General features: G+C 36.5%; 1 protein-coding gene across 3 annotated transcripts in view; it reads left to right on the top strand.

Annotated features, from left to right (window-relative positions):
* Positions 1-13,501, top strand: part of PSME4 (proteasome activator subunit 4) — a 97,182-nt gene extending 83,681 nt beyond the window's left edge. Inside the window, exons 40-47 of one of the 3 annotated variants that reach the window (XM_082357950.1) lie at positions 51-259; positions 2,435-2,520; positions 4,394-4,522; positions 5,562-5,717; positions 8,624-8,792; positions 10,540-10,673; positions 11,364-11,502; positions 11,979-13,501. In XM_082357950.1, coding sequence (XP_082214076.1) covers positions 51-259; positions 2,435-2,520; positions 4,394-4,522; positions 5,562-5,717; positions 8,624-8,792; positions 10,540-10,673; positions 11,364-11,498 — 1,018 coding nt within the window. In that variant the 3' untranslated portion in view covers positions 11,499-11,502; positions 11,979-13,501. Of the gene's footprint in view, positions 1-50; positions 260-2,434; positions 2,521-4,393; positions 4,523-5,561; positions 5,718-8,623; positions 8,793-10,539; positions 10,674-11,363; positions 11,503-11,978 lie in introns of those variants that run through there. The other 2 variants (XM_082357951.1, XM_082357952.1) reach the window with 2 other exon arrangements.
* The last annotated feature ends 2,887 nt before the right edge of the window (positions 13,502-16,388 follow it).

Genomic DNA, 16,388 nt, shown 5'->3' on the forward strand with positions numbered 1-16,388 from the left:
TTTTATTGATAATGTGGATCTCTTCTTATTATATGTATTTTATTTTACAGTGTGCTGACCTATATATTCATGATAGATGTTTCTTTGCCAAACACTGCACCAACAGCATCCCCTCGTGTCCCTGAGTTTACTGCTCGAATTCTAGATAAATTGAAACCCCTCATGGATGTAGATGAAGAAATTCAGAACCATGTTATGGAAGAAAATGGAATTGGTGAAGAAGATGAACGAACCCAGGGCATAAAACTCTTAAAAACTAGTGAGTGGCTAAACTTAGTAGAAACTCCCTCTAAAAACAGACATTTTAGATTATCCTATTGACTTCTCCCCCCTCCCCTTTTTATTATGGTAAAATGTACATAATATAAAATTTATAGCTGAGTGGCATCAAATACATTTACATTGTTGTACAGCCATCACCTTCATCCATCTTTACACTCTTTTCATCTTGCAGAACGGAAACTCTGTACCCATTAAACAATAACTCCTCATTCTCCCCTCCCTCAGACCCCGGCAACCACCATTCTACTTTCTGTCTCTGTAATTTGCCTATTCTAGTTATCTCATATAAGGAGAATCATACAATATTTGTCCTTTTGTGTCTGGCTTTTTTCACTTTGCATAGTGTTTTCAGTGTTTATCCATTCATCTGTTCATGAACATTCAGGTTGTTTACACCTTTTGACTATTGTGAATAATATTTCTATGAGTATTAATGTAGAAGTATGTTTGAGTCTCTGCTTTCAATTCTTTTGGGTGTTGAAAGCAGAATTGCTAGACCATGTGGTAATTCTATGTTTAATTTTTTGAGGAGCCACCAAGCTATTTTCCACAGTGGCCACACCATTTTACATTCCAACCGGCAGTGCAGAGGGGTTCCAACTTTTCCACATTTTTGCCAACACCTGTTTTCTGTTTTTATGACTATAGCTCTCCTTATGGGTGTGAAGAAGGTATCTTGTGGTTTTAACTTGCATTTCCCTTATGACTAGTGGTTGAAAATCTTTTCATTGGCTTATTTTCCATTTTTGTTTCTTCTCTGGAGAAATGTCAAGTTCTTTGCCCATTTTTGAATTAGGTGGTTTTGTTGTCGTTGAGTTGTAGTTCTTTCTATATTCTGGATATCAATCCCTTATCTGAAAATGATTTGCAAATATTTTCTCCCATTTTGACTCTCTTGATAGTGTCCTTTGATGCACAAAAATTTTAATTTTAATGAAGTCTGATTTACCTCTTCTTTCTTTTGTTGCCTTTGCTTTTGGTGTCATGTGTAAGAAATTGTTGCCAAATCCAGTGTCATGAAGTTTGTCCCTTAAGTTTTCTTCTAAGAGATTTATAGTTTTAGCACTTACATTTCAGTCGTCAGTCCACTTTGAGCTAATTTTTGTCTATGGTATAAGATAAGGATCCAGCTTCCTTCTTTTGCTTGTGATACCCAGTTTCCCAGCATCATTGGTTAAAAAGACTGTCGTTTTTTTCATTGAATAATCTTGGCACTCTTGTTGAAGATTAATTGGCCATATGTGTGAGCATTAATTTCTGTGCTCTCTGGCGTATTCAGTTGGTCTCTATGTCTGTTCTTATGTCAGTACCACACTGTTTTGATTACTATAGCTTTGTATTAAGTTTTGAAATCTGGAATTGTGAGTCCTCCAACTTTGTTCTTTTTCAAAATTGTCTTGATTATTGGGGGTTCCCTGTTGGGTTTTTTTTGTTTTTTTTTTTTAAGATAAACTTGTTTTTTTTTTTTTTTAAATATTTATTTATTTATTTGGTTGCACCGGGTCTTATTTATTTATTTATTTTTATATTTATTTTTGGCTGTGTTGGGTCTTCGTTTCTGTGCAAGGGCTTTCTCCAGTTGCGGCAAGCGGGGGCCACTCTTCATCGCGGTGCGCGGGCCTCTCACTATCGCGGCCTCTCTTGTTGCGGAGCACAGGCTCCAGACGCGCAGGCTCAGTAGCTGTGGCTCACGGGCCCAGCTGCTCCGCGGCATGTGGGATCTTCCCAGACCAGGGCTCGAACCTGTCTCCCCTGCATTAGCAGGCAGATTCTCAACCACTGTGCCACCAGGGAAGCCCCCCTGTTGTTTTTATATCTAAAATTTTTTTCAAGGATTCTAAGTATAAACAACTAACTTTGCTTTGTTAGGATTTTTGAAAGCTAGTTTTAATTTGTACTTTGTGTGAGTGTTTGTAGACCATTAATAATTTGCTGATTCATTCTTTGAGGGTGGCTTCAGTCCCGTAGATTAGTTGATACCATTTGTTATGGATCCTGTCACACTGCTGATCTAATTTGTGAGGTAACACAGACCTCTTTCTTTACACTGAAGAGCTATCAGAGTGGCTGACACTAGCATTATAGAATCACTCTACTTTGTAGTCTCTAACTGGATAGCAAAGACTGACTCTTTGTGTTTGTTTCCATAAAGTATTGAAATGGCTGATGGCGAGTGCAGGAAGATCCTTCTCTACAGCAGTCACTGAACAACTTCAGCTTCTACCTTTGTTTTTTAAGGTAAGTTTATGTCTGAAATTAAAAATGCATCCCCTTTTGACCTTCAAAAGGAATTTATAATTATCATCAGATGGTTGATAGGTTTTCAGACTGTGTATGATTTGTTTGCATCTCTGAAAGGTAGAATAGTCACAGGAAAATCATTAGGTGTTAGTGGTTAAATATTTGTTGAAATAATCTTTCCAATATTAGGTAAGTGTAGGATCTTGACAGTTACATGAAAAGTCTAAAGACAGAACATTGTTTTACCGAGAGCCAGTTTCAAGTAATAGTTTAGGAAAATATTGATAGCTTTAAAAAAAAAAAAGCCACAATGACATTTTTGAATATAGCTATTTCTGACTTTTTAATTCAACGTATAATACGTTTGAAAATCAAAATGTTCAGTATATTGTATTTATTTTACATTGCTAAATGGCACTATATATAGTTGGTTCTAACAAATATTTGCAGGAAGTAACTTGTGTCTGGTAATCATATTGAAGTTTTATTTGATGCAAGATATAACCTGAGGTGGTTTTAATTATTCATCTATCCAGTCAGTGGATAAAGCTAGTAAACTAAGATTATATGGTAGTTTCCAAAATTATAGTTGGTAGTGATGCTGTGGTTGGTTGTGGTTAAGAAAACAGTCTAGTCTTATTGCAAATTGGGAAGGCTTGGCACAGACATCACCACTACTTGACAATTATTGGTCAGTACAGTTGTTATTATTTAAGAAGGAGGGCCCTTGTTACTGTTTATTAGCAAATGGCATGCTAAACTTTTCATCTGCCATGGTATATTTTGTCTTTAGGAAATTTCAAAAAGATAACACTCCTGGAAATTTTCGAAGGATTCACTACTAAAATACTTTTTAAAGTGCTCTGTAGGGCCTGATACCCATGGATACCTTTGGGATCTTTTGGGATATAAAAGTGGACAGTAGCCATTAGTGTATAGATAGGTCTTTGTTACTTGTAGGTCCTTGGTGTAGATATGGTTTGTCTTTAGGGCAGTGGTGCCTAAACTTTTTTCCACTACCACATAGTGGGTATGGAACATGATGTCATATGTTCGTAAATGGGTAATGTGCAGTGAATGTTGGGATAGCTGGAGTTCCACCCCTTTTCTTCACTCAGAAAAAAGTCAGAAAGCAAATAGTATATGAGAATGAGGTTGATAGGATGATTTATTTGAATCCACTTGAAATTTGCAAAAAAAATGTGTATCATTAGATTGCTGTACTGCATAATTTGCTAGTGACGGGCCTAACAATTAACCTGAATATACAAATATCGAGGTTGAGAATCTCCTTTAGGCCTTCATGGTAAGTGGGATCTGGGATATGCAGGCATCAAATAGTTGGGGAAATGTGAGCACTACTGAATATATTTTAACTGTAATGAATTTTTATGTATGATGTCATTACAGGTTTTTTAAATAAGAGACTTTATCTTTCAGAGATAAAAATAACTTTTTTTGGGTGGGGGGCATGCTGTGTGGCTTGTGGGATCTTAGTTCCCTGACCAGGGTCTGAACCCGTGCCCCCTACAGTGGAAGCACAGAGCCCTAACAACTGGACCGCCAGGGAATTCCCGAAAATAAAATATTTATGGATGAAATATGTCTGGGATTTGCTTCAAATAATTTAATTGGGGGATGGGGAACCACAGTGGAGCAAAAAATGAAAGAATTAGCCATGAATTTGTCATTGTTGAAGAAGTGATTGATTCATGGGGATTCATTATACTATTCTCTAGTTTTGTGTATGTTTGGATTTTTCTGTACAAGTTGTTAAAATTAAAAATGTAATTTCTTTCATGTAAGGATGCCTTTGTACTTATTAGCTATTTCTCAGTTTATGTCTTTGTTTTTTGTTGTTGTTCTCTAGATCGCCCCAGTGGAAAATGACAATAGCTATGATGAACTGAAAAGAGATGCAAAGTTATGTTTATCACTAATGTCTCAGGGGTTGCTTTACCCTCATCAAGTGCCTTTGGTACTTCGGGTGCTAAAACAAGTAAGAGTGTATATCAAACACTTATATCTTTGGTTTACAGTTCTAAGAATTTCACAAAGTCAACTGCGGTACACACAACACCTGTTACTTGCATTCATTTTGAATCTTCTTTTAGTATGAGAGGAGACATATGTTGACCAAAGAAACAGATTTAGAATCTGTACCTGGCTCTGCCACCGAATTCTGTGACGTTGGGCAGGTCACTCAACCCTAAATTTTCTATATTCATAAAGAGCTAATTATTGAAGCACCTTGGATACAAAGTGCTTATGAGGGAGGGGGTGGGCATTCTCTTTTACCATTTCCCCTTTATTTTATTCACTTGTATTTTCTGATCTGTGGTAGAAAGACCTAAGTGAGTATATATTTTCTGGCTGCATTTTTATTTATTTATTTTATTTATTTTTGGCCATGCCGCAAGGCATGTGGGATCTATGGGATCTTAGTTCCCCGACCAGGGATTGAATCTGCGCCCCCTGTAGTGGAAGCGTGGAGTCTTAACCACTGGACCACCAGGGAAGTCCTGTGGCTGCATTTTTAGTGTACTATGTGCTCAGCTTTATGCAGGTTACACATGCGTTATATAATATAAAAAATGGACATGTTCCCATGGTTTCCCCTGAAAGATATTTTTTAACAGCCTCAAATGGTATTTTTTTGCAGTAGAATTTAGTAGTTCTCAATTTTGTTTGCTTTCATTACCCTACCTACCGGCTACTATCAAAAGTAAAATAAAATAATGTGCAAGCGTTGGAGGATTTAAGAGTCCTTAATTATAAATAATTCTTCTAAAATTGACTTTTATCTGTGTTCCTTTCCCTTTACTCTCAACCATTCATTCATACATTCAGAATAACTAACTTTTACCTGAAATAGCTTGTGCAGCCTTTTGTTTAGAAGGAAATGTAAGATGAGCTTGCTCTAGCTATACCTGTAAAAGTAGAGTTATGTTGGAAGTCTAGATTATTTGTAATTTCACTGTCATCTCATGTTCTTGTCAGCACTGTTTTCATTATTTCTACTAATTTCTCATTCACAGACAGCAAGAAGCAGTTCTTGGCATGCTAGATATACAGTACTGACCTACCTCCAGACCATGGTATTTTATAACCTGTTTATTTTCCTAAACAATGAAGATGCAGTTAAAGACATCAGGTGGCTGGTTATAAGTCTTTTGGAGGATGAACAGCTAGAGGTAAAATTTAGGTTATAGCAAACCGAAATTTAATAAATTTAAAGAAAGCATTATGGCGCCTCTTTTAAGAAGTATTTACACACTGATATGTAAAGTAAAAGTAACTTTAATTTTAACATAGCCCTGTGTGATTAGTTTTTATACCCCAATCATTTCCTGTAGTACAGATGGAAACAAACATTGGACATGTTCTTCTTGTTCTGGCTTCTCTTTGCAATTGGGCAGATAACATTTATGAACCAAAGTTTTCTTAATCTATGAGATTGCAGGTGCTAATACTCTACTTACCTTACTGATTTTTAAAGGGCTAATAGGAATGTGTATGAGAGCAGTTTCCATGGAATGAAAATCTACACATAGGTACTGTTATTCAGTAGATTTAAGATAACATTGTTGTCCCTTTTTATTTTCCTTGGTAGAGAAATTAAAGTCAACTTTTTTGCTGAAGTAGCATTAAATAAGATATAACTGTCTAAATTGGCCATAGGTAAAGAAAATGTAATTGAAAATTTTGTGAAATGTTTGCTTATTTTATTTTATGGACTTACGGGTTTTCCATGTAGTGGAGCACTCCCAGTAATTATCTGTATTTTATTTGAGAGCACTGAAAATAGATTTGTATCCCTAGGAAACTGGGAATGGAAATTTCTCCACCTCCCTTATGAACCTATGCATTTTGCATTCCAGCTTTCTTGTGTTCTGGGAGCAGATATGTCCAGTTCCTAGGGTACTCACCCAGTGGTTATAACTCTGACAGGCTTCGATTAAAATATTTGTAGCTATCTGTAAATTTTTTTTAGAGTATTCTTTTTTTTTTTTTTTTCATTAAACTTAAAGGACTGGAAATGGAAAGGTGGAAATCTCAAAAGTCAGTGTTTCCTACCTTTAAATATTATAGCAAAATGGACTGTTTTCTGGACTTCGTTTTAGAACATTTTTATAGATTATTCTTGTATTTTATTCCATGTAGTAGGCTTAAACTTAGCTGTTACTATAAACATAAGCATGACATTTATTAAAACTATCAGTTTTAAAACATGTGGTACTGAATATCAGTAATAATTAGCCAGAAGTATTCATGATAATATTGGGGGAAAAAAACTTTGTGGTACTCTAAATGAGAAATGTTTAAAGAAAACTTTATTAGATTTAAAGGAAAATTTTTAGAAATGTTGGGAAATTTTTTATAGATAAAGCTAAATACTTTTTTTGCTTACCTTGTAAAATTAATTATTATAGACATGTACAGACTGACCCTTGGAACAAAATATCACAAAAGTAGATGCCACTATTGGGAAAGAACAATTCAGTTAGAGGTGTTTGGGTAATTTGATAGCAGTTTGGAGAAAAGAAAATAGATTAGAACATCTCACACTGAAGTGTATTCCAGATATAGTATAGCTACACCCCCACCCCCACCCCAAACACACACTTTTTACTTAGAGAAAGTAGGAGAAATGAATTTGGATATTTATGTGAACTGTGAGCCGAGAATGACATTCTAAGTATTTAAGTCAATAGATTTCACAAATCCAGAGATAGACAAATCTGACCACAAGAATATTAGAAATTAGTTTAATTGGTCAAGCATCAAACTAGAGAAGAACATTGTAGCATTAGAAGACCATTAAGATCTTGAGGAGTAGATAGTGGTGGTGGTATCATATATGTATGGGTGAAAACAATATAAGCCGTAAACAAAAGTGAAACCTCTCTTAATGACCAGAGAAATACAAACTTAAAACAATGAGACTATTAATTTCATGTTCTCTCCACCCACCAAAGACAAAAATGTGTAATAATAATAACCAGTGTTGGTAAGTTAAAACCTAGTATTCCCATTAGTTTTGTATCATAGTATGTTAGCACTGGCTCTTTGAAAAGCAACCAGTAGCCACAAAATTAATAGTAAAATTGGAGATACATTGAAATTTAGTAATCCCAATTCTTAGAATTAGCCATGTCCTAAGAAAATACATTGCAATATGGAAAAATTATATAAATTAAGTGTTTTATAGCATAGTAGTGAGAAGTTGAAAGCATTCTAGTCAATAGTTGAGTATAAAAATAAATCATGGTATGAAAGGAAATAATGCAACCAAGTATGAATTAGTAAAACATTTTATAATGTATTTCATATAATAATGTAATAAAAGTAGCAAAGAATATGTTAAGAACCCCCAAACTGTCACATTGAAAAATTTAAGAAAAAATCTTTTGAATGAATAAGTAGCAAAGCATTTGAGTGGGTTTTTTTCAAATTATTATTGCCTTTCCTTACGACTATTTAAAAGAAATTTTTGTGATATATTTGAGATAACTTTTTACAGCTTTTTTGTCTTCCCAAAACTTGAGTTCCCATTTCAATTTGAAATGGACTGTTAAACACTCTTCATTTAGTACTTCTATAAACTGTATTTATAGTCTGACAACAGCCTGTGAAATTCATAAGAGTTAAAATGGATATAAATCTCTACTATGTATGCCAATTATAGATATTATCCTGTATCTTTATTACCAGTGAAAGCAACAACAGCAGTTGTTTTAAGAGATGTAGAGTCTAGGAAAATTTTATTTTAATGTCAGGCTCTGGCACTGCTTTTACAGTCACACCCCAGATAAGAACTATCAGTCAGTGAGAAAATAATTAATGTATGGAGAAATTTAATTTTGTATAGCATGGTTAACCATTAAACTTTCTGCGAACCTGGTGTAGTGACTCATCCATCTTGAGGCCACAGACCCTTTGAGAATCTGATGAAATCTCTATTAAGAAACTGCAGAAGAGCATTTACACAATTTGTTTACAAATGTCAGGGAAAATCCCCACCCCAGTTGCCTTACCACTCTCTTCACCTCCCCAGGCTTAGGATCTTGGCTCTAATGGAAGTGATTGTCTTCTATAGGTTCGAGAAATGGCTGCTACCACCTTAAGTGGTCTGTTACAGTGTAACTTCCTTACCATGGACAGTCCTATGCAGATTCATTTTGAGCAACTTTGCAAAACAAAACTACCGAAGAAAAGGAAACGAGACCCTGGTTTTGTAGGAGATACGAATACGATTCCTTCTGCAGGTAACAAGACTGGTGGAAAACACCGTTTGGGAATTAACCAGGCTTAACTCAACAAATATTTATCGAATGCTTGTATGTGCCTAGGTCTATGCTAGGTACCGGGAATGGCTGACCCTGCTTTTGAGAAGCTTTGCATATAGAAGGCAAGACCTGGGGTGTAAAGGCTGAAATTGATAGAGGTACAAAGGAATGTGTACATGGCTGCATACAACTATTGTAGTAAATCAAGCCTGTACCCACCCACCTGAAATCTCTTTATAAAGAGAGGTATCCAGAATTAGTTATTTTGGAGGATCTAAAGTATTTGTTTTTAGAATTTATAACTTATGTGTAAATGTACTAAGAGAAAAAACTAAGTAAACAAAACAAGGCTTGCTTTCATTTGGAGAGAGGAAAATCATTACTTCACTAGGCATTTGATAGAGGGTGAGAACACTCATTATTCTACAGGAGCTTCCACTCTAATTGAGCATGAAGGTAAACAAGAGAATGAGATCTGATGACTGTGTCATGTTTAAAGAGAAATTTAAATGTGATTGCAAAGAAGCGTCCGATCTTGCCACTGTTAACTACAAATAGTCACAAGAATAATGGAAAACATAGATTATTATTAAGTGGAAAGCTGACTGAATTTGCAGAAAATGCTTGGAATATGAGGCTCTTAAGTGCTGATTATAGCAAGGTTTCAGTTTTGTTTTTCATTTTATTGAAATATAGTTGATTTACAGTGTTGTGTTAATTTCTGTACAGCATAGTGACTCAGTTATACATATATACATTCTCTTTCATGTTCTTTCCCGTTATGGTTTGTCGCAGGATACTGAGTATAGTTCCCTGTGCTCTGCAGTAGGACCTTGCCATTTATCCATCTTGTATTTAATAGTTTGCCTCTGCTGACCCCACACTCCCAGTCCTTCCCGCCTACCCCTGCGCCCCGCTACCACAAGTCTGTTCTCTGTGTCTGCCAGGGTTTTGATTATGTCATATAGTTACCTAATAGCAATTTCCAATAAAATACCAATATATATTCTAGTTTTTTTGCTTGAAAACTGTGTTTTTAATAATTAAGTACCAAAGTAGTTTTAGGTTTTTGTTATAACCAAATGGCATTGTTTATGACTACTCCAGATTCCCTTTTTCTTAATTTCAACTCCCTATCCACAACGTTACATGGACACACATATAATAGACTTACAAACACATACACGCACACATCTCTATTAAAAAACAATGAGAATTTGAAAGCACTTTAATGTAACTTCTTTCACTAAAAACGAAGAAAAGAGACCCTGTAGAATGCAGACACATAGCAGTTCTGTTTTGTGGAATACAGACATTCCACATTCACGGTGTGTTTACCTAATGAATTGATGCATTCTGTAGGAGGTAGTCACATCCAGAAAAGTGGGATCTAATTTTGACTGGCGATTTTTTTAGGATCAGGGATTGCACTGTCACATATGATATGAATTGATCAGAAGAAGCCATTACTATGTTAGTTTTACCAAATACATGACACATTTCTGGACCTAAATATAATTATGCTGTCATTGAGGGACGGCTATAGGATGTTTTTAGTTTAGCCTTAAAATCATGTTTTTGATATGTGTGCATACAGAGTCATATTTAAATGCAGAAATTCAAACATTGGAAACAACTAGCGTGATCGAAAACTAATTTATTTCACTGTAGCAAGTGCAGTAGAGTCCTGTAAATATTTGCACATATATTGCTGTTTTCTTTGCAGAGTTGGTCAAACGCCATGCCGGGGTGCTGGGACTCGGTGCATGTGTTCTTTCTAGTCCTTACGATGTTCCCACCTGGATGCCCCAGCTCCTTATGAATCTCAGTGCACATCTGAATGATCCTCAGCCTATTGAGGTAAAATTCTCCCTTGTTAGTTTCTTTGCACATATATTATCAGTGATATTTTGTAAGAAACCATTGATACTAATATATATATACTGTGGATCTTCTGCTTTGATAAAGCTACTACTCCTACCTCTGCCAGAGCCGAGTTACTTATCAATAATTATTAAAATCTTGCAGAGACCCTGCTGCCTGTATATTTGAGATCTTTTGGTAGCAAGGAAATTACCATAGCTTCTTTCCCTCCGAGTCCAGTGGAAGTAAGGTATTGTCAGTGTTGTCAGAATAAATTTTATGCTTCTATTTCACTAGCATTTTATATCTAGGAAGTATCTAACTGGGAGCTAATATTAAACAGGAAAAGTGACGGTATTATTTAGCGAACACCTGTGTTCCTACATTAAACAACTTGGAAGAGCAATGACTTTGTCCTTTTCACTTTGATAAATAGATGTAAGTATATATTGAAGCTGGTTTAATAATGTGGTGCGAGTTCTGGTCGCTTGTCCTAAATTGCAGCTAGTACTAATTCTAAAGAAGTAAGCTTGGTGGCTTTTTGAAGTAAGATTGGTTTATTGGTTTTGTAGCTCTTGGTGAAGTGTAAGATCTGAAGTCTAGAAGGATTGTTATTTAGCTGAAGGTATCCTAAATATAACCCTGGAGAGGTTAAAATAAAATGTATGTGGGTTGCCTACTCTACAGATGACTGTAAAAAAGACCTTATCCAATTTCCGAAGGACGCACCATGACAACTGGCAAGAACACAAACAGCAATTCACTGATGACCAGCTGCTTGTTCTCACCGATCTCCTCGTGTCACCCTGCTATTATGCATAGAAAGGTGAGGCAGCAAAGTTTAAAGAAATCTGACATCCTCAAAGGTCATTGGTTTGATAACTGAGAAGCGGGTATTCCTAAGTTTTTTCTTTCATGACTTTTACTATGGCCAGTGGAAGTAAGTTCCCAGAGAATTTTATCCTTTCTTCTCTGCTTTAGGTATTAAGCAGAGAATTGATGTGACTGCTTTTGGGCCTTTATACATGAGTGGTTTTATGGTTAGATAAAAGAAAAGAGATCTTACTCTTAATTGCCTCCTGAGTGGGTCCTGGCCATTTTGGGTTGTCGTAGGGATTCTAGGTTCTACAGTTGTGAAAACATTTCATCTGGATTCTTAAGTATTTATCATCCATTTTGTATTAAAGAGGGAGGACCCAGAAACCTTTCTACTGAGATAGGATGAATGAAGATTTCATTTACTGGGCTCTTAGAGTTGGATGTCCTGTTGTCTAACTGAAATTTTTTTCCTCCTTGATACAGATGAGTAGTCCTCACTTCGAGCTCTTTTCATCAAAAATTCCAGATCCTCAGGTACCATCTGTGGTGGCTTTCTGCAGGTTTTAAAACTCTGCCTCTGTTGAGCTCTCATCATTTTGGTGGTTTCTGTGTTTGGTCTCATTAGTCTGCGTTCCACAGGTTCTCAGCTGCCATTTGATTTCCTAACTTGTCCAGAAGTATTTCCGGAATATTAATCACTTTTTCTTTGAGGCATCAGACAAAGCCATAATGTCTCAGGCTAGAAATAATTACCCAATATGATCATGGCATCCAAGACCAGACAGAGTCTAGGAACTCATTACGAAACAGTTTACTTGGAATAGAGAAGGCCCATCTGTAATACAGATCCTGTCATTTCATTCATCTCAAATTATTTTGAATTCTTCCCAAATGGCTGTTGGGTTTAGATGGTAGTAGGCCTGTGGGCCACAAATCTGAAGCCTGGAGAGCCATGAAGAGGGAAGGAAAAGAGGGCAAGTCTTGAACCCAGCCAAGGACCTGATGGATTGCTCGACCAAGACACAGAAGTGAAGTCTGTGTCCACGTGTTTCCCACAGACTGGAGTTTTTGGTGCTGAATAGAAGAGCAGTTGCTGAAAAACTAGGGGTTTGGTGAATAAATTTTTGATTGATATGTATGTATACAATGTGTGATTTTGCAAATAAACAGCAACAACAATAAAAACCCTGACTGGTTGATTTTTACCTGTATTCTTTGCAAATATTGTTTGACCCTCTTTGAAAACTGTTACACTTGACTAATAGAAGTCTGCTGTGTTTGTGGAAATTCTGTAATTTTTTTTCTCTTTTTAATTTTTTTTTCCTTTTCCTTTTTTTTTTTTTTTTTTGCCTGCAGAATCGTTGAGACTAATAAGTCTTAATATTTATTTGACTTGTTTAATAAATGTTACATAGATGTAAAAGACTGTATAAACTGTAGAGATAGCATTGGCAAGACTTTGTACAGATGCAACCTCTTACACAACACCATTGTGTAATTAATTTGTAAAGATACACATATAGCTCTTTATTATAGTGATTTTTTTGGCTTTTGTACCAATTGAATGCCATTTTTTGTGTGTTTTTAAATTATTTTCTTTATCTTTTCATGTTACAAAAGCTGAGGTGTGGGTTTTTTGAGTTTATTTATCGTTAGAATGTCTGAACTTTTATGTAACTTTTTGTGCGCATCTCTAAATGCGAACACCACATGTTTGCCTATGGCCAGTTTATAGAAGGCAAGGTATCTTCTAGGTTCAAGTAATTCACAAGTTGGTGAATGTCATCTTGCAGCCCGCCCTGTACAGTCTTCCTTAAAGGAACACTACGGTATATTTTTTAGTATCTACTTGCTGAATGACTCGATACAGACCTAAGCACAGCAGAGGTCCTGGTACAGTATTTAAGTGTCAGCATACACAGGCGTAATCCCTGTATAGTGTAGTGCCAAACTGATTATTTCAATTGTGTAACTAGTTTAAAACGCAATAAATGGATTGTTTTTAACACCTGGCTTTTGTCTTCATTACAAGGAGAAGACAGTTCTGTAGCCAGTGACCCTCATGGATTCCTTTTGCATTCATAGATCTGGATCCGTAAATTCATGCCCTCTGACCAGAGTGAATTATCTAGATCAGACCTGTCCAGCACAATAGGTTATAGCCATGTGTGACTATTTACATTTAAATTAAATAAAAAACTCCTCAGTCTCAATAGCCACATTTCAAGTGCTCATTAGCCACTTTTGGCTAGTGGTTACCCTGTTAAATAGGCAGGTGAATGTTTTCATCATCACAGAAAGTTCTCTTGGACAACACTGGTCTAGATGATTGATTCTCAAATTGATGGGCCTAGAATGTGAATTTTAGTTTATGCTCCCAGCTCATGATATTGATGCCTGGTCCTGGAACCACAGTTTGAGCAGTGAGGTTTTATGTTGTATTGACCACTTCAATTTTTCCTAGCCAAGCTGTATGAAAATACAATGCCATAGGTGAGGTTCCTAAAGTGGGGAATTTAAAAAATATAAGATACTGGGCACCCACTGTGTTTCTCAGTCAGAATTTCTGTGGTTGGGACTCAGGCATCAACGTCTTTTAAAAGCTTTAAAAGTCTTTTTAAAAGCTCCATAAATGCTTCAGTTATGCAGCCAGGATTGAGAACCACTGGTGACGACTCCTAAGGCCCACTCTAGGCCTAAAAGCAGGGCACCTTAATCACATGTCCAGTGTGATTCTGCTACCAGGCTTAGAAGTTGCTTATTACTTTGATACCCTACCTGGTTATATTGTGAATTATTTAATTCCTAAATTTTCTATCGGTGGCCTCAAGAATGAAAAGGAGGAGGGAGAGAAAAGGGATGGATGGCCACCATTGTCTAAGTTCTTAAATGGATGTTGCATTCAAAAGAATGGAGAAGATAGCAGGAACAGTGTTAAGGGAAGGCAAGTATTAAGGGTTTGGGGGGTGGTGTGTGTAGGCAGACCAGTGTTTAGACGTCACTGCTGATTGGGCCTGGAAGACTGAGTTAAGGCAGGTTTCGGGTGGGGATGGGCAGTGGGTGAGTGGTAGGAAGTAAGGGGAGGAGAAAGCTTGTATCTTTAATGTTGTATGAGCCAATAAATAATTTTTAGTTTCTGAATGAATCCTTGTTTTAAAAAAGAAAGAATTTGCAAATTGTGTTTCAAAATTTGGGAGGAAAATTTACCTACCTATTTTCTTAATGTTAATGATTAGTAATGTGGCCAGAGAGAACCAGTGAGGAATTTTGTCTTACTGGAAAAATAACTTTCTACAGACTTTGTAGTTATTTTTGCAGCCAAGGGCCATTTGTCTCGTTACTGTCACTCTTTTGAGTATTCCCTCATTGTTGAACATCAAGGTTTTCAGTTTTCTCTACTACAGATCACACTGCAGCGAACATTTTCATCCCTTCATACTTAAAACTTGTTTGTTTTATTCAGGTATTTCCTTAGGATAAATTCCAAGGAGTGAGATTTTTAGGACATGAATCTAAACATTTTAATGGCTCTGATGTTCTTTCCTCAAAGTGCATGTGTCAATTTGCATTGTCAATGATAGTGTGTATTAGAATGCTGGTTTCCCTGCCAATTGATAGCCTATTCATATCTTAACATACTTAGTCAGCCCTGATGTTTATTTGTAGATTTCCACTTTGTGACTACTAAACCAGCGTTCTTTCCAATTTGACACACTGCTGGTACGTTTTGTAGACATGATCATAGTAGCTTTCGTCTTGTTGATTGTGCTTACTAGTTCTGGAACTTTGATGGTTCCAGATTTCCTCTTCTAGCTCTCTAGAATCCTTTACAACTTGTGAATTTTTTGTTTGTTTGTTTTTTTGAAGTTATTTCTAAATTCTGATAGCATAGTCAACCCCTGGACTGGGTATCTACCTCATAAATTATCCAGCCCTCTTGACTTTCTCTTGATGAAAACAGAGTGGTGTGGGTGGCTGATAAAAATATATGCGTAAATCCAATTATTTGGTACGTGTTGGCGCCGAACTGTTCTGTTTTAGAAGATAAACTATGGGCCAAAATAGGTGTTTCAATAGCAGTGTCCTAAGTACTTCACTTGAATGGAACTTTCTGGTTTTCTGGCACTCGGTGAAGGAAAGAACATTAAAATAGCACTCTGTGTTTCCAAGTGGTACCCTCTGAGAAGGTCAGAAAAGTATTAAGATCCTAGTTACCCAGGTTGGGACACTGAAGTAGTAAAGAGTTTAACTGGCTTTCTTTTGTCCCCAGAGTAACAAACATACTTGGGAATGCTACTTGATAACTCTTGAGACTAAAACCCACTTTTATGAGTTCATTATTTTGGACATACTGTGCACTTTAGAATGAGAGGCTGGTAAATTTTTTGGTTTGTGTCCTTGCTTACTAAAATTAGCTGCATACATTGCACCATTGCTTTTCAAGATGATTTACATTGAACACAGCATTGAGTAACGTCGATGATTTCTTGGCTTGGTTATTTCATTTGCATGGGTAGTTTCTTTGCTCTTTGCATTTGTTTCCTAGTAGTTATGCCCTTTGCTGAGTTCCCTCAATAAATTCATTAATACTTTCAGAGAGCTGAGAGGAGAAAAAATTACGTTATAGTTGGTTTGATTTAAAGTCTGTTGCAATGACTTGATTTACAGATTCTGTGTCTCAAAGTACCAAACTGGACGACAACGCCAGTTTAATCTAGGAGAAAAAGTATTAGCTACAGCGTAGAGAGGAGCTAGGAAGGCGGACTCGGAAGCGCCAGGAATGGGGAGAGGTGGGCGGCACGCCGACCAGAAGCCTGGGAAGCCCCCAGATCCCGCCAAGACCGACGTGAAGCCTGGCCACGCCTCGCTGTCCACGGTCTCCACCCTCTAAGG

This window comes from Balaenoptera borealis (assembly GCF_965194805.1).
Source record: "Balaenoptera borealis genome assembly, chromosome: 15".
Taxonomy (NCBI): domain Eukaryota; kingdom Metazoa; phylum Chordata; class Mammalia; order Artiodactyla; family Balaenopteridae; genus Balaenoptera; species Balaenoptera borealis.